A 19,243-nucleotide genomic window follows, 5' to 3' on the forward strand; every position below is an offset into this window, starting at 1 on the left:
CTTTTAACTTCTATTATCAATCTAGAAAAATGTTAATTTTTTTGGCTTAATAGAAATTTATTTTAACCTTAATTAACCTCTTTAAGTTTATTTATTTTGAGAGAGAGAGAGAGAACAAGTGGGGGAGGAAGAGAGAGAGGGAGACAGAGAATCCCAAGCAAGCTCTGCACTGTCAGTGCAGAGTCCGACGCAAGGCTCGAACTCATGAACTGTGAGATCATGACCTGAGCTGAAATCAAGAGTTGGATGCTTAACCCACTGAACCACCCAGGCACCCCCTTAATTAACTTCTTTAAAGCTCTGTCTCCAAATATAGTCACATTCTGATGGAGTTCTGGGGTTTAGAGCTTCAACATACAAATTTGGGGGGGAGAGACCTTTTAGCCTGTAACACCCTGTCAGTAACAGTATTTGAAACTCTGATATGAAATACTCAGATCAGGCACATCTTAAGCTCCTTCTAAGATTCTCTGGATTCTTTAGCGGCTTTGGCAGCTTGTTCTGTTTCAGCTGCTGCTCCAGCCTTCCTCTTCTGTTTGGGACTACATGGTTTCACTACCTGGAGGTGACCATTCACTGAGACCTGCTGCAGAGCCTGACTGATCAGTTGTCACCCTGAGTTTCTGGCCTCTCCTCCTCCTCTGGGACCTGGATGAGATGCTGTGTGGTGGGGCATGGGATCTCATTTCTGGCACAGCAACCAAAGGGGCCAGATGATGCAACCCAGAAATGCAGAGAGGTTAAGTCCCCATTGAAGCAAACTTTTTTTTTATTTTTAAAAAATGTTTATTTAAAAATTCTGTTTATTAAACAGAGAGGGAGAGGGAGACACAGAATCTGAAGCAGGTTCTAGGCTCTGAGCTGTCAGCGCAGAGCCTGACACGGGGCTTGAACTCATGAACTGTGAGATCATGACCTGAGCCAAAGTTGGACACTTAACTGACTGAGCCACCCAGGTGCTCCGAAGCAAACTTTTTTTTTAATTGAAGTATAATTGACATATAATATCCTATTAGTTTCAGGTGTATATCATGGTGATTTGATGTTTTTATATGTTATAAAAATATCTCCACAATAAGTCTAGTTACAAAGTTAATTTTAAATAAGATTATTTAAGGTAAAGCTGGTATACCAGTATGACACTTACTCAAGACCAGTGGGTAAACAAGAAGCTTATCTCTAAATTTGTCCCTTGTAGTTCATCTTTTTCTTTTTTAAGTTTATTTATTTTGAGAGAGAGAGTGCGCAAACAGGGGAGGAGCAGAGAGAGAGGGAGAAAAAATCCTAAGCAGGCTCTGTGCTGTCAGCGCAAAGCCCAACGCGGGGTTCCATCTCATGAACTGAACCATCAGATCGTGATCTGAGCCGAAATCAAGGAGATCAAGAGTTAGGTGCTCAACCAACTGAGCCACCCAGTCGTCTCCCCTTGTAGTTCATCTTAAATGTTAGCACAAAAACATTCTTTTTATTTGATTGTATTATTTGCACCTGAGATTTTATAATCACTTATACCTGTGCACTTAATCCTTTGTGCTCTTTGGAGTTTTTCTCCCGTTGCCCTCAGTTTAAGGAACTTCAATTCTTAGGAGCACCTGGGTGGCTCAGTCGGTTGAGTGTCCGACTTCAGCTCAGGTCAGGATCTCACGGTATGTGGGTTCGAGCCCTGCATCGGGCTCTGTGCTGACAGCTCAGAGCCTGGAGCCTGCTTCGGATTCTGTGTCTCACTCTCTCTCTGCCCCTCCCCCACTCACGCTCTGTCTCTCTCTGTCTCAAAAATAAATAAAATGTTAAAAAAAAAAAGGAACTTCAATTCTTAGACTTTCCTCTGTTTAGAAACTAGGCTATAACTTCTGCTGTAGGCAATTGAACTAAGCCTGCACAACCTTTTTATGTTTTCTGCTTGTAAACCTATAGTTTGAATTTCTTTCTAGTGATATTTCACCGTGCCAGGCTTTTTTCCCTCTTGTTAAACATAAGCATTTGTCTCATATTCCCATATTAACTAGTTTATTGATCACTGATCAAAATACCTATAACTTCTAGAAAATCTGTTTCATATGTATAATAGTGCCAATAATTCAAAAGTAAATAGCCATCTGAGAATAAAAAAATGTCAACATTCATTAACTAAAGTTTATGAATTCCCATGAGAACCTCTCAGGCCAGCATTCATCTTTGCTGTTTTAGAGAGTATCTTAATTAGTTGGTTGTCTGGCTCTATAGTTCATGGAGTTCCTGTTAGACCTGTGGTCAGTATAGCTTATGATATATAGCAGGTGCAAGGCTAGAGACATAACACAATAGGTGGGTAGATGTAAGGGAACCTCTATCTCTTTTGCTGACTTTTTACCTCCCATTACCCCTGTCATCATGGGATGGTTTGTTCTATTACAGAGACTTTATCTAATAGTTGTATGTTAGAGACTTTTAAATAGGCTTACCTTCCCTGCTGAGCTCTTCAAACTCACTATATTTAAAACTGAATTTATTTACCCTTTTAAAATCTTGTATTCTTTATCATTTAGTTAACTAAGAAATGGGTCCTCTTTTGACTCTCCCTTCTTTTCACCCTTTATACTTAGTTGATTAAAAAATCTAGCCCATTCTACCTAGAAATATTGGTTCTCCCTTTGTTTCTATTGCCCATGCCCCTAACCTATCACTTTTCTGATCATTGTCTCCTGACTAGTTTTCTGTTTCCCTTTCCAGAGTTATTCTCCATGTTCTTACTGTAGTTTTCTTTCTAATGCAAATCTAATGTTGTTATTTCTTCCCCTTTCCTAATGATGAATCTAGACAAAACATCTGCACTCTATATCCCTCTGCTTGTCTGGATTTTCCTGCAGCCTGGCAAATTCTTATTCACGTGTGGTAGTTATTAGTGTTATTCCACCAGTATTCTGATGGCTCTCTTCTGGCACATGGTAGTATTGTGCTCCTCTGCCTCCTTCCCCCACACTGAAATTAGGCATAGTCCAGGGTGTCGCAACCTCAGCACTGTTGACATTTTGGGTTGGCTAAATTGTTGCCGTGGGTTGCTGTCTTGTGCATTGTAGGATGTTTAGCAGTAGCTCTAGCCTTTACCTACTTGACACCCAGTAGTACTTTTCCTCCCACCTCCCTATTGCAGTTGTGACAATCAAAAATTTCTTTAGACATTGCCAAAAGTCCCCTGAGAGAGTTTTTTCCTGGTTGAGAACCACTGACGTGGCCTTTTAACTTTGGCCAATCAAATGTGAACAGAAGTGATAGCCTTTAAAAGACAGTACGTGTTGGGGTGCCTGGGTGGCTCAGTCGGTTGAGCTTCTGACTTCAGCTCAGGTCATGATCTCATGGTTCGTGAGTTCGAGCCCCGCGTCATGCTCTGTGCTGACGGCTCAGAGCTGGAGCCTGCTTCAGATTCTGTGTCTCCCTCTCTCTCTGCCCCTCCCCCACTCATATTCTGTCTCTCTCAAAAATAAATAAACATTAAAAAAAGTTTTTTAAAAGACAGTACGTGAGTTATCCTATGTTTCCTCTTGCCATTTAAGGACATGGGTAGTGATGGAGCCTTTGTTAGCCTGATCCCTGAAAGATGTTAGTGAGCAGTGACCTTTTTATCTGTGATGGACATATAGTTTAGTTTATTCAGAAAATAAACCTTTGTTTTAAGCCACTGATATTTTGAGGGTTGGTGGTTGCTGCAGCCTAGCCTAGCCTAGCCTGAGACATCATGCTCAGACTTACTTTATCTCTGGACTTCCATCCTTTCTCACTTATGGTCCTGAATCACTTTAGTACCTACCTCTATGAGCATCTCTTACTTAGTGTAGTAATATTTTGGATCTTCTAGGTTAGTAGTTCTCAGTGGAGTAAGTAGTGCTGTTTAAGGGATGTTGTGGAAATTAGTGAGAGGAACTTTGGTAGATGAGGGTAAGGGATGCCACCCTGTAATGTGAGGTTCTGTGAAGAATTACCAATGCATCTCGTAGCACTTTGACATGCCCCAGAAATTCATGTAGGAGGAAAATGTTACAACTAGCTTACTATCTGACTCCATCTTAACGTATATTCAGTTTTTCAGGAATTAAGTTTCTCTTAATTCTTTTTCTTACAATTTTTTTAATGTTTATTTATTTTTGAGAGAGAGCATGAGTTGGTGAGGGGCAGAGAGAGAGGGAGACACAGAATCCGAAATGGGCTCCAGGCTCGGAGCTGTTAGCACAGAGCCTGATGCGGCAATCGAACTCACGAACCATGAGATCATGACCTGAGTCGAAGTCGGACGCCCAACCGACTGAGCCACCCGGGCGCCCCATCTTAATTCTTTTTCTTAAATTGAAGTTGTTATGTTTGGCACTTTATCAAGAATTCACCATTTGCGGAAATCCGTCTCACCATCTGCAGTGCCATTGTGCTGTTGGAGTTGCCAAAACACCACACCTCTCTTGGAAGGTGTGAATTTGTCATAATTATGCTGTCATAATTAAAGTATTGTTAAATTTTTAAAAATACGTGTGTTAGAACTTTGTTTCAGAATAACTAAGAGGGAGTAATATAAATTATTTGTTAACAAAAACGGGATATTTGGTAGAGTTGAGAACCACTTTCTGATTATGTGCTACTTGCTTTTTGTATCTGGAGTGCTTTGTGCATATTTTAGATACAGTGTTTGTTGAATTGGTCAATTTATGGTTCCTAGATTGCTTTTATATACACTGTTGAATTTGATTACCGTAGAGAATCTGTAAAGTTGTTCCCATTTTACAGATAAGATAATTGAAAAACATATTAACTTGCCCAGTCATACTGCTAGAGTTTTAATCAGAACTTACAGTTTTGTTTATACCGTTCTAGTACCTTTGTCTATCATTCCGTACCACTTGTAAAAAATTATAATCCAGAGCTGTTTAACGTAGGAAAACACGTATATATCCCTGTTGGTATTATTTTATCTTTTAAAGATGTGTACTTATTTTGAGAGAGAGAGAGAGAGAGAGAGAGAGAGAGCGAGCACGAGTTGGGGAGAGGCAGAGAGCGAAGGAGAGAGAGAATCCCAAACAGCCTGGCATTGTCAGTGGCTGTCAGCACAGAGCCCAACTTGAGGCACGATCTCACGACTCATGAGACCATGACCTAAGCCGAAAGCAAGAGTCCGATGCTTAACTGTGACTGAGCCACCCAGGAGCCCATGTATTATTTTTTATGCAAGGAACTTTATATTATGTTTTAGGCACTTGTGATCATAGGAATTCAACAAGGATAAAATCAAGAACATGGTGCCTAAGAAAGTTTTCAAAGGAAACTGTTAAAACAGTTTCTAAGATACCATTAGGTCCCAAATAGCTTAAGTTTTAGGAATGGTAACATCTGAGTGTGGGGAAATAATTACACTCAAATGCTTTAATTATAAATTGGTGCAAATCTTTTGGAATGTAATATCAGAAAATGAATTTAACAACAAAAATTTTGTATTCTTTAAAATTTGTTGCAAGGAAATGCCACAGAATAAAAAAGCTATAGTCACTCCATATTTGCCTCATGTATGTCAGGAAGTGTGCATGGTGCTGGGAATTTCTAAGGTGAGAAAGTTTTGCTGTTTTCTTGAACTTCTAGATATGTGGCAACAGTGTAAGACAAAGACGTAATCATATAACTGTAATATAACGTGTTGGGTTGTAATTGGGGTGTGTTTTAAATTTGAGGGAGGGAATCAATTAACATACCAGGAATACACAGTAAACATACCAGGAAAGTCATTCTCCAGATTGGTGGGGAGAGGAGACATTTAAGCTGCAGTTTGAAGGATAACTAGGACTTAGCCATGTGGATAAAATGAGATTGGATGTTTTAGACAAAAGAAATAGCACGGGCATGGATCTGACAGTGCATACAGAAATGCATCCATTTGACCGTAAGGAGCACTCACCAGTGCTAGGAGTTGGGCACATCCGATGAATGAGACAAGTACAGTCCCTGTACCGTAGATCTTTCAGTCTAGGTCTTAAAATTGTTGTGATGTTGCCATTCAGAAATTTCAAACTGGTGGTTCTCTTGGGCCAGCTTTTTTTTTTTTAATTACTATTAACTATAATTTATTGTCAAACTGGTTTCCACACAGCACCCAGTGCTCATCCCAGCAGGTGCCCTCCTCAGTGTCTTGGGCCAGCCTTGAGTTGAAGGTGTGTTGTGTTTGGCATACACGGTGGTTTTTCTCTCTTCCTCTTCCTTCCTCCCCTTTCTCCACAAATAAGTTGCTGATACTTAAAAATAAGATTTTATATACAAATGGGCATTGGAGATCGGTTAGCAGTGGTCTAGCATTCTCAAACGCCACTTCCATGGGAAGTGAATAGTGTTTACCCATTTTTGATGGGTGTGCACTTGTGCTCCTCAGTACTTTTCTTTAAATCCGAGATATTTATATAATTTGCCTGGCTCCTGTAGAGGAGTTGTGAGTCCTGAATGAGTGATTTACTTCTGTCCTTGCCCTTCTGAATTTTCTTTTACAAGTTTTAATAGAAATACAGAAACATGAGTAATGTGTTATGGGAAAATCTTCTTTTAAAGTAAACATTTTAGTACTCAGACTATAAACACTAAACATTTTAGTACTCACACTGTAGCTGCTTTTTACTGAACATTATGTGCTAGGCATTTCATGTAGGTTTTCTCCCTTGAGCTCTGTGTACTCCTTTCAAGCCACGTTCAGAGTTTAACTTAATCTGTCCAACTACTTAGTGTGAGAGCTGGGATTCTAACCCAGGTCTCTGACTCCCAACGTCCCCCACCACCCCAGTCGGGTAATCTTGGGTTATGCAGAAAATCTACCTTCAACATGTATTTATTGAATGTGGGCAAATGCTTGCTATTCAAAGGTATAAGAAAATGTTCTCTGTATTGGGCTAATTTAGTTGAGAAGACAGGCATTTATGTAAAACAGATAACAATAGAGGGGAACATGAGGTAAATACCAAGTGATTGATAGAAATGCCTAGGAGACCCAAAACTACAACAGCATCAGGGAGAATAGAGAGGAGACTGCTAGAAATGACAAAGGTAGAGAATCATGTAACTTTGTGAGAGAATATGGGGGTGGTAAAAGAGAGAAGTAATGGGGGTAGGAAAAGAGAGAAGGAAGTCAGAGATGATTTATCACGCTTTCCAATGCTGGGTAAATGAGTGGAATTAAAGTAAAAGTCATCAGAAGAGGAACAAGCTTTGGTAGAGACTGATGAGTTAGTTTTATTAATTTGGTTGGGGGGGGGGGCGGGTAGATTAATTTTAGTAAAGCTCTATGCCCAATGTGGGCCTTGAACTCGACCCCAAGAACAAGAGTTACATGCTTTACCGACTGAGCCAGCCAGGTACCCAGGGGGGTAGATTTTTAATGATTCAAGTAAATAGCAAAAGAAAATAAAAGCAGAATAGGCATGGAATATAATATCATCAGCAAACAAATTAAAAACAGCTCAGCATAAAGTATAGCCTCCACTCCTGCTTTACTTCATTTATTCTTAGACTGATGGCCTTTTCTTATTCCATGTGGGATCTTAAGGTTAGATAAGTTACTTTAGTTTCACACATATTGGATAGATGCTTCACTAATACTCATTTTCTATATTTTGATTTCTGTTGAAAGTAATTTACTTTATTACAGGTAAAATCTTTTGAGGAATTAAGTGGTCTTTCATTTTAATAACAACTTGATTGGGGGGCGCCTGGGTGGCTCAGTTGGTTAACCATCTGACTCCTGATTTTGGCTCAGGGCATGATCTAATGGCTTGTGAGACTGAGCCCTGTGTCCAGCCCTGTGTCGCATTGGGTTCTGTGCTGACAGCATTGAGCCTGCTTGGGACTGTCTCTCTCCCCCTTCTTTCTCTGTCCCTGCCCCACGTGCACGGGCTTGCGGCTCTCTGTCTCAAAAATAAATAACCATTAAAAAGAATAGTAACTTTATTGAGATATGATTGATATACTCTAAAATTCACTCTTTTAAAATGTATAATTCTGTGGTTTTCATATAGTGATAGAGTTGTGCAACTATCACCATTATCAATTTTAGGATATTTTATTAGCCCTAAAAGAAACTCCATATCCTTTGGAGTTGCCTCTGGCAACCATTAATCTGCTTTTTCTTTGTATGCATTTGCCTGTTCAGATATTTCTTGTAAATGGGATTATACGATATGTGGCCTTTTGTGACTGGCTTTTTTCACTTAGCATGTATTCCAGGTTCATCCATGTTTTAGCATGGTAATGGTACTTCATTCTTTTTTATGACTGAATAATGTTTACATTGTATGGATATATATATACTCATTTAAATAGTCATTAGTTAATGGACATTTGTATTACACTTCTGGCTGTTACGAATGATAACTGCTGTGAACATTTATGTACAGGTTTTTGTGTGGACATAGGCTTTCAGTAATCTTGGGTAGAATTGCTAAGCGTGGAATTCCTGGGTCATACAGTAACTCTGTGTTTCACATTCTGAGGAATTGTCAAACTACTTTTCAAAGTGGCTGTACCATTTTGCAGTTCCGCCAGCAGTGGATGAGGGTACCGTTTCTCCACTTCCTCACCAATATTTATGATTATCTACCCTTTTGCTTTACTCAGCCTAGTGAATGTGAAGTGGTATCTCCTTGTGTTTTTGATTTGCATTTCCCTGTTGACTAGTGATGTTAGCATATTTCATATGCATATTGGCCATTCTTTGGAGAGAGGAGTATTAGAATCCTTTGCCCATTTAAAAATTTGTGTGCATCTTTTTTACTGTTGTCAGTGGTCTCTTATAACAAAGATGGGTGTTTTTAACTGATAAACAGCATTTCGTATCAGGTGATGGTAAATTTTTCATGTGTATTATGGTAGACATTTAGGTTTAGTCAATCAAGCGTGTTTTAAAGTGCTGGTCTTCATTAGTAATCATTTAAAAAAGTCATGTTAAGATTTAACTTTAGGGTGACTAGTTCAGTCCACAAGACTTGATTGAGTATGCCCCTATAATAATGAGAAGGCCTAACTAATATTTTTTTTGAATGTCAAAAACAGCAACATTTTAATTAAGTTATTTAAAACTCTAAGTACCAAATTTAAATTATGTACATTGAGTCTTTGACTTAACTGAAGCAACTCCCTCTTTTCCCAAGTAATTGAATCTACTTTGTGAAATGTGTTTTAATGTCTATGTCTCATTTTTTTTAGGTTATCCTGAATACCACATGCCTAATAATTTTCCTTGCAACGTTAGTCATTGTTTTTCACTGCCTCCAAAAGATCAAAATTTCTCCGGAAATTGGAGACCTATTTGATATAAAAGAATAACTTTGACAAATGGACAATATGTCTATTACAAATACACCAACAAGTAATGATGCCTGTCTGAGCATTGTACATAGTTTGATGTGCCATAGACAAGGTGGAGAGAGTGAAACATTTGCAAAGAGAGCAATTGAAAGTTTGGTAAAGAAGCTGAAGGAGAAAAAAGATGAACTGGATTCTTTAATAACAGCTATAACTACAAATGGAGCTCATCCTAGCAAATGTGTTACCATACAGAGAACATTGGATGGGAGGCTTCAGGTTAGTCTTGTTCTAGAGTTTTTCTATGTTTTGTAGTGGCAGATTAAAATATTCTTGCTTTCTTTTACATTACTATTGGATAATTTAATGTTTGCTCCATTTCTTCAGGTACTCTACATCCTGTACCAATATGATTATGGGACTATATGGAAGAATAGATGTTCCTTATAATAAAGTTATATTTTAAGTTTTTTAATGTTACAAGAAAAAAATTCAAAGTAGAAAATTTGGAAATAAAAGCAAAAAGCAGAAGAAACCCCATACCTTTAGCACTTTGGTATTCATCTTTGTAGCTTTTTTTCCTTCTTTTTTTGGTATTATATGTACATTTTAAAAACTGAGTTATATTTGGTCCTTTTATAATTTAGAAATCTGATACTGTATATTTGGTACTTTTATATGAAAAACTCTAAAAGAATTCAAGCATATCTTTAAAATTTAGGATTAAAATCTTATATCTTATAATGTTTTTAATCTTTCATTTTCAGTGATTATATTTTTTGTATAGAACTATATCATATATCTTCTGTGCTGCATGTTTTTAAAGAAACATACAGAAATCTTCTGTCATTAGATTTAAAATGTTTATTTCTAGATTTTAGAAATGGGTACTTCAGCAAACTCATACTTTTTTTTTTTTTGCATTTTAAAAACTTGAGCACAGGTCTCAAAGAAGTAACTTTAGTTCATAAATGTTTCTCACTTATGAGATGGGGGTTATAATACTGACTTTGTAGGATTGTAAGAATTAAATGAGAATATATATTAAGTGCCTTATTTAATGTATGATCAGTATATTAACTGATGATCAGTAAATGGTTGTTTGTTTTTCCTAGGTGGCTGGTCGGAAAGGATTTCCTCATGTGATATATGCCCGTCTCTGGAGGTGGCCTGATCTTCACAAAAATGAACTCAAACATGTTAAATATTGTCAGTATGCATTTGACTTAAAATGTGATAGTGTCTGTGTAAATCCATATCACTATGAACGAGTTGTATCACCTGGAATTGGTGAGTAGACTTTGCTCTTATCCTTAGATGCACAAAGGGAACAGATCTCAATAATTTGATTTTTCTACATTAAATTATAAATTTGGAGATAGCCCAGTACTTCAACTAAGGTTAAAGAGTCAGATATTCTTAATGAAATATAAATATTTAAATTTGAACTTTAGAACAGATTTGTATTGTGACTGCTAAAATTAAGTATACACTATAGCTCATATTCTGCCCACTTAGAACATTATTTTTAAAAAATAAGATGGAAGGCATTATAGGTTGAATAGTTTATGTATTGTCAGTTATAAATAGTAGTATTTATACTACTAATCTTGGATTGAAATGGTTTGTGAAGTAAAATTACATTTTGTAATTTTAAATACAATGGAAAATATTATTGTGGTAATGATTAATGTTTCATTTTCTTTTCCCCTTTAAAAAATTAAGATCTCTCAGGATTAACACTGCAGAGTAATGGTAGGTAATCTGTTTCTTGTAACTTTCTGTTTTCTTTTATCCTGTCCCCTCTATTTTTTATTGACCTAAAATTAGTTTGTGTGAGTTCTGGTAGCATTTACAAGAAAAACACTTACTGTTTTGGAAATGTAGATTTGGGGGGGCATTTATCAGTATTTAAAACTGGATTTAAATAGGCTGTTGGTTCTTTGGATTTGAACTACACTTATGTACCAAAGTGGTCTAAAAAAATATGATAGGGGACTGTAAAACATAAACAATATTTTTTGATTGGTAAAAACAGACTATTTTGGAAGAAAATCTCACAGAACAGTTTAAATGAATATAGATACCGATAATGTCTGGTAATTTAGAGTCATGTATAACCTATCCTTTAAAAATACCAATATTCTAATTTTTCTTTGTTTCTAACTTATTTATATATATATTAATATTTTTTCAGTCTTGTTACATTTTGAGTCGATAAAACAAGGCTACTTTAACTTTCATAGATAATTTCCAATTCTGTTTTTAAAAGGAGAGTTTTGAGGTGGGGAAATTAAATCAATGGGGGGGTGTTTTTTGTTTTGTTTTTTAGTATAACATTTGAGAACAGAGTTCTGTTAAAACTTTAGCGCTGTTACTTAGAACGTGTTAATGAGCTAAAATTTTTGTAGGAACTAATTAATTTACAGAGAAATTCTGATAAAGAACCACTATCATCTTAGAAAGGTGTGCTGTTCTGGAGGGAAATCGGTGGGTTGGCACTTCTTGTTGCAGAGTCTTAGGGGTGGGTCAGAACTACCATCCATTTGTTTAACAACCTTAAACAAAATTTAGGAAAAGCATGAAAGTCTACTTGTTTTTATTGTCCATTTTTCTTCTATGTCATGAATAATGGAGGAAGATTCTAGTGCCTTTTGTTACTTGTTAGTGGTTAGTAGGTTTCTGAGAACAGTGGGCTGGTAATGTGGTAGTGGTCTGGGAAGAGTACCTTTAAGATTGGTTCAAGCCCTTGATATTATGTCATTTATTTTCTTTGAAAGTAAATACCCTTCAGATTTTCACCTTTCTCCATCCCTGCTTTTGGAGAATTAAAGTACTAGGGCTTGGGAGACTGTAGTGATAATTATATCAGAATTTCCTTAGTGGTGGTGGTTGTGAGGAGATCCAATTCTGAGGACTCATCACACTCCTCCCTTACTTTGAAATACTGCTGTCATGAGTAGCTGTTAGTGGTCGGATTGTGTGGATGATCAGCTCTTTTTAGTGGCTCTAGGGCTGTTTCAGCCTTGTAGGTCCCCCTAGTGGTGGTTTGTTAAGGCCAGGTTCAGTGGCTCATTTCCTCAGAAAACAACAGATGTTTTTCACAGTCCCTTCTAGATTTGGACAAAGAAATAATACAAAGCCAGGTAAAGAAAAAGTTAAGAAAATGGGATAATTCCTTCACTTTTGTGTTGGAATTTTGGTGATAATCATTTCCAGCTTATTTCCTGTCTTCTATGAAACTTTCCATGACCACATCAGCCTGCATATTCATTTTAAGAAGATTTAATGAGCGTGTATTGCTTGGTACTGTGTTAGGATCTCGGGGTGATAGGATAAGTAGGGTATGTTTTCTCCACTCTAGGTAGCTCATAGTCTAGTGGAGGAAGGAAAAGGAAAAGGTAAATGAGACAGCAAGAGTAGCATCAGAGAAATGCTGTGGTCGGAGGTGAGCCCAGTGGCTTCAGCTTTTCTGTCCCTTATACATATTCCTTACACTTCATAGGACATTTTCCAGTCACTACAGGTATGACTGCTCTAAAAGTACAATGAAATCATCACAGCTAACACTTACTAAGTACACATTTGTGTCAGGTACTGACTGAGCCAAGTGCATTCAAGTGTTGCACCATTCCCATTATCCCCTCCATGGTAGGTGGCATTGTCCACACTTGATTAGATGAAGATCAAGATGGACAGCTAGGAGAAGCTGGAGTAATGTGTACTCAATATTAGATACTTAAACAATAAAAAAATATTACAGAAGAGTGTAAGTTCTATGAGGGTAGAGATTTTTCTTTTGTTTATTAATATATCCCAAGTGCTAGAACCGTACCTGGAACATAAGTGCTCAATAAATATTTACTCAGTGGATGAATTTGTGGAATGCTAGTCCATAAAGAGAAATACTTAATAGTTTGGTGTCTGTTTTTCTGGACTTAAAAAATATATACTATATGTTTTTTAATTTTATTTTTTTGAATAGGCAATACATGGTCCATAAATCAAAATACTATAAAAAGGTATACAGTGAAAAGAAGTGCTCCCACCCTTGCCCCCATTCCCCCCTACCTCAGGTAATCACTTTTATTAGTTTCTGGTGTTTCCTTCCAGGGTTTCTTTACGCAAAAATACATGTATTTTTTCCCTCCTTTCTTAAATAAAAAGCATATTGTGCACTTGTTCCGGACCTTGCTTTTTAAATTACGTGATGTGATTTTTTAAACATGCATGTGATCATAGTGTACAATAGTGTTTTGTAACCTACTTTTTTTCTTTTGCAAAAAAGTATATTGCAGACATCTGTCCTTGATACCTACAGTTTCACCCAAGGGACATGGTTTAAGTTATTTGAGAAAGAGACTTGTAGTCAGGTAGAAGTCTCAAGCTTACATTTGGGGAAGGTTTAGTCAATGTATTAGGCAAAAAAATATTATGAGGCATAAAGTAGGATTTAATTGTTACAACTGCACATTAGGCCGAAGAGTCCACTGAAAAGCAAAAGCGACGAGTATCAAGTTGACCAACTGTTTCCTCAAATCGGTAGCTTTCTCTTTATGTACTAGTAATACCAGTATCTGATAAAAAGATCCTAGTCAGTATAACAACAAAAACCCTAAAATGTCCAGGAATTAGAGATGTCAGGATCTATATGAAGAAAATTATAGAACTTTGTTGAATGATATAATTTTTTTGAAAGATTGAATAAATACAGCAATACTCACTTTGTGTCCCAAATGATTTTTTCTTGAATTTTTATGATTTGGCCAACATTAGTGATGAATGGTTGGGTCCAGTTTTTTCTTTTTTCACTTATACATAGTGATGTGTTAAGCATCCTTTTGGTTATCTTTTTGTTTCCCTAGAATTTTTTCATTTTTAAAAATGTTTTTAAATTAAATTTTATTTTGTTAAATGTTTGTTTTGAGAGAGCAAGCACAAGCAGGGGAGGGGAAGAGCGAGAGAGAGGGAGAATGAATCCCAAGCAGGCTCTGCACTGTCAGCGTAGAGCTGGAGGTGGGGCTCAAACCCATACACTGTGAGATTATGATCTGAGCATAAACCCAAGAGTCAGACATTTAACTGACTGAGCCACTCAGGTGCCCCTCCCTAGAATTTTTTAAAGAAAAACTTTTGGGAACGGAATTTTTTGGTCTTAACTATATCAGTGTCTTCATGACTTGTGATGTATGAAAAAGCCCTTTAAGAGATTGTACATAGTAATTTGAACAATGGCTTATTCTTTTAAATATTCTCAATTAAAAAAAAGGTCATGTTGGGGCACCTGGTTGGCTCAGTCTGTAGATTACACAACTCTCAGGGTTGTGATCTCAGGGATCTTAGGGTCATGAGTTCAAGCCCCACTTTGGGCATGGAGCCTACTTAAAAAAAAAAAAAAGCCATGTAACTAATTGGTATTTATGTATAATCAATGTTTTCAAAAACTGACATAAGGGAAACACAAAGGGTGCTGGATGTTGATTCTTAATGGAAAAGAGAATGTCTTCTTGTGGACTGTTAATTGATTATTCTAAGAGAACCTAGTATTAGAATTCTGTGGGTTGTAAAATTATGGGGTAGTTTTAGTTTAGAAGCAGTAAAGGGTTGTTTGCTAAAGACAAAAAGCATACCCCAAAACAATAGTCTAAAACAAATAGGGAGGTTCTGGGCAGAGAACAGTTGACATTATCAGTGCAGTCTAAGTTTTCTTTTTTTTCCTTGAGGAAAAGGCAGCTTTCCCTAATTTGTTAAAGGAGAAAAGTGTTGTTGTATCAGCTAGAGTCTAGGTTTGCTTAAGGCATAACCACATAGGTGAAAGATGTTGATTATTGAGTTTTTTCACACCATATGTTTATCAAACATCATTTGATTTGGGTTTCTAGAAGGAAATTTCAGTTTGACTTACCATTTAGGATTTTTCTTTTTGGTTCTAACCCTGGAGGGGACGGACATTGAATACGTTTCAATCTTTGAATGCATGACACTTGACAATAAGTCTAAATCCTGGAATTGGATAGCTATCAGATCCCACTCATTTCTACAGTGTGAAATTAGCAAGAAGATACAGCTAATTACTTGATCTCAATTTGGTCTTCTCATCTGGATAAACATTTTCCCCAGCCATTTGGTTTTCATCTAACTCCTGTGTTTAAGATGATTATTACCGGGGCGCCTGGGTGGCTCAGTCGGTTAAGCGGCCGACTTCGGCTCAGGTCATGATCTCGTAGTCCGTGAGTTTGAGCCCCGCGTCGGGCTCTGTGCTGACAGCTCAGAGCCTGCAGCCTGTTTCCGATTCTGTGTCTCCCTCTCTCTCTGCCCCTCCCCTGTTTATGCTCTGTCTCTCTCTGTCTCAAAAATAAATAAACATTAAAAAAAAAAAAGATGATTATTACTTCTAGGTTAATCAATAAACTAAGGAGTACCTCTTCAGGATCATTGCTGGAAGTTGTTGGGAGTACAGTCTATCTTCAGATTTCTGGGGGGTCTGTCAGATTGAATGGTAAAATATATTTGATGTCACTATTTCTAAATGCATAGTTTTTGCTGATAAAGTAGTATTCTTTTCAAATATTATGAAAAATTCTGAGTTAGAGTTATTTACATTATAGTTAATTTTAGGTGTTATTACAATACAAGATTTTTTTTTCTGGTAACAGAAGCTTATAAAATTTTTAAATGTGTTTACTTTTTTATATAGCTCCACCAAGTATGTTGGTGAAGGATGAATATGTTCATGACTTTGAAGGGCAGCCATCATTATCCACTGAAGGTCATTCAATTCAAACCATCCAGCATCCACCAAGTAATCGTGCCTCAACGGAGACATACAGCACCCCAGCTCTGTTAGCTCCATCTGAGTCTAATGCTACCAGCACCACCAACTTTCCCAACATTCCTGTGGCTTCCACAAGTGAGTAGTAGAATCCAGTGTAGTCAGCAAGTTGATTTTCCCTATTTAATATTTACATGTAGTCACTTGGAGGAAACTCCAAGTAAAAATTAAAAGTAATGTGATATCTTTTATAGGAAAAAAGTATTAAAAAGGTCTTTCAGTTGGTCCTAGAAAAAATGGTGTTTGTAATTTTGCAATTTACTTAAATTTTTTTTTTAATGTTTTAGTTTTGAGAGAGTGTGGGCAGGGAAGGGGCAAAGAGAGAGGGGTATAGAGGATCTGAAGTGGGCTGTATGCTGACAGCAGAAAGCCTGATAGGGCTCGAACTCATGAACCTCGACATTGTGACCTGAGCTGAACTCACAAACTGCGAGATAGTGACTTGAGGTGAAGTCGGACACTAAAGCGACTGAGCCACCCAGGCTCCCCTACTTAAGTGTTTTTATGTTGATGTACAGTCAACTTGGAATTTAAGTAATAACTTTGATTATAATATTGATTTAAATTAATGGTCAATTTGTACTACCTCTACTACTACATGCAGAAGTAAGAATTGTCTTGAGCTTTCAGATATGTTTTAGAGAAGTGTTTGAGTAGTTAACAAGTAGTTTTGGACCACGATGTTTGTAAACATTTCTGTTAATGGAATTGCAAGCTTTACTTTAATCAGTTTTTATTTTTTATCTGGCAGAATATTACTTTATAATAGCCGTTTCAGTCTCCCTTGTACAAATTTAGAAAAAAGGATCTTGATAAAGTTGTTCATAACTTATATCCCTTAAGATAGACATTATGTATTTTAGTCAATTTTGAAATAAAGCTAAATTCTGTGTATCTTTTTTTTTTTTTAACAAATTTTTCTAAAAGGCTCTTCTCGTGATAGAGATACACCATCTTCTCTGCTACATTATAGAGACAGAGGGATATTAGGTTTATCTTTTCTTGGGCCTGACCAGGGCAATAATGATTCTGTTCTTTTTTTATTTTTTTATTTTTTTAATGTTTATTTATTTTTGAGACAGAGAGAGACAGAGCATGAACGGGGGAGGGTCAGAGTGAGGGAGACACAGAATCTGAAACAGGCTGCAGGCTCTGAGCTGTCAGCACAGAGCCCGACGCGGGGCTCGAACTCACGGACCATGAGATCATGACCTGAGCCGAAGTCGGCCGCTTAACCGACTGAGCCACCCAGGCGCCCCCGATTCTGTTCTTTAATATTGTTGTTTATTTGCACAGTCACCAAATGTTGCATGGTTTGCTGTTTGGCAAGTGGGGTTGCTTTTTTTTTTTTTAAAAACTAATTACAGAGCAGGGTCTTGGCATGTATATGGTGTTATTTGCACCTGGTTGCTAAGGAGAGTGTATCTCAGCCCACATCAGCAGTAGATTGTTGATAGATCTGGACTAATACTTTGTTAGCTGCCACCAAAGGAAGCATTATTCTATTTAATATCAAATGAGATTCAGAATACAAATTTGATCTTTGGAATAAATGGGGGCCTAATTTCTGTAATTGAGTTTACAAGTAAAGTATACCAAATATCCTCCCTTTAATTCATTTTACCTCTTCACCAAAATGTATGTAGCAACATATTTTGGATTTGCTACCTGAGATGACGGTCTCACCATAGACAGCATATTCTAAGTGGATCTTCTGGTTTAAGCATATACTTTAGAGCCTGGGCCCTCTTAATCACTTAGTGCTTCTATTATCTGTCTACTCTTTATTTACCAATTTGGGAATATAGTTTACAGAGTGGTCAGTGATGGATCATAAAAGAAAGCACATTACAGCCAGCCAAGCATAGATTAGTGATAGAGTACAGCCACTTACTTTTATTGATATTATCTGGAGATTAAATTTGCATGCCTTTGTTGATGCTTGCTAAAGTGACTTCATTCTAACTGTTCTATTCCCTAGAGCCAAGTCTATTGAAAACCAGGAAAAGTGATATGAATGAAATGCAGATAGTTTTTCTTGGTATTTTTTAGATATATTTTCATAGTTGAATCGTGATTTTTAAAGAATTTGTTTCAAAATGTTCTGTAGACCTCAAAAAAGTGTATTGATAGGATTAAAAGAAAAGAAATTGGACAAAATAGGGGAATTGGAAGACTATTTCAGGGGCTCCTGGGTGGCTCAGTTGGTTAAGCGTCTGACTTCAGCTCAAGTCATGATCTCCCAGTTTGTGGGTTTGAGCCCTGCGTCGGTCTCTGCACTGGGGGTGTGGAGCCTGCTTGGAATTCTCTCTCTGTCCTTGTCTCTCTCTGTCCATTCCCCACTTGTGCTCTCTCAAAAATAAATAAACTTAAAAAAAAAAAAAAGGACGACTTTTTCAAATAAGCTTATCTAGGTGTGTTGTTTAATTTCATCTTACACACTTGGAATTGTGTAATAGAAATATTCAGTACCGATAACAACCTGTGTTCATTTGGCACTTGAATATCTTCAGGTTTTTTTTTTTTTTAAGTATCTGTAAATTAAAATAATCTCATTTATATAGGGACACTTTTTGTAAGGTAGCTAAGAATCTGACATGTACAGTTGTTAAAAGCAAGAGTAAAAATGTCATTAACATTTGAAGATAACTTGGAAAAAATTTTTTGGGATGAGTAGGAAGGGAGGTTTCTAAAAACATCATGTTTAAAAATAAATAATTGGGGAGTATTGAAATAATCTCTTTAACTTTTAATTTTATAATCCTAGCCTTAAGGAAATGTGATTTGTAGACAGGAGAAAAATGTTCCTTTTCCTTGATACTTTGATCGATGGTGTCATTTCCTTTTGTGTATCTTGATTATATTCCCATTTAGATGAGAAAAGATTGAAGCTATGTCAGTGATAGATAACAACTGTGAAATTTCATTGCTTTCCAAATGGAATAAACAATTGACTTCATTAATGCTTGCTTAAAGAAATCAAGCATTTTCCACTTAAAAAAAAAAAAAAGGCCTTAAAAATGTAGGTCATTGGGTCGCTTGGCTGGCCTGGTTGGTGGGGCATGTGACTCTTGATCTTGGAGTTGTGGGTTTGAGCCCCACGTTGAAGATAGAGATTAC

The 19,243-nt window shown here is 36.9% G+C and overlaps 1 protein-coding gene across 5 annotated transcripts in view; it reads left to right on the forward strand.

The window, feature by feature from the left end:
* The window catches only part of SMAD4 (SMAD family member 4), a 62,150-nt gene that overhangs the window by 10,338 nt on the left and 32,569 nt on the right, over positions 1-19,243 (forward strand). For 4 of the 5 annotated variants that reach the window (XM_060613877.3, XM_078435227.2, XM_060613880.3 and 1 more), the window contains exons 2-5: positions 9,193-9,570; positions 10,407-10,581; positions 11,017-11,046; positions 15,989-16,201. In XM_060613877.3, coding sequence (XP_060469860.1) covers positions 9,322-9,570; positions 10,407-10,581; positions 11,017-11,046; positions 15,989-16,201 — 667 coding nt within the window. In that variant the 5' untranslated portion in view covers positions 9,193-9,321. Of the gene's footprint in view, positions 1-6,141; positions 6,162-9,192; positions 9,571-10,406; positions 10,582-11,016; positions 11,047-15,988; positions 16,202-19,243 lie in introns of those variants that run through there. The other variant, XM_078435226.1, reaches the window with a different exon arrangement.

Source organism: Panthera onca, chromosome D3, assembly GCF_046562875.1.
Source record: "Panthera onca isolate mPanOnc1 chromosome D3, mPanOnc1 haplotype 2, whole genome shotgun sequence".
Lineage (NCBI taxonomy): Eukaryota > Metazoa > Chordata > Mammalia > Carnivora > Felidae > Panthera > Panthera onca.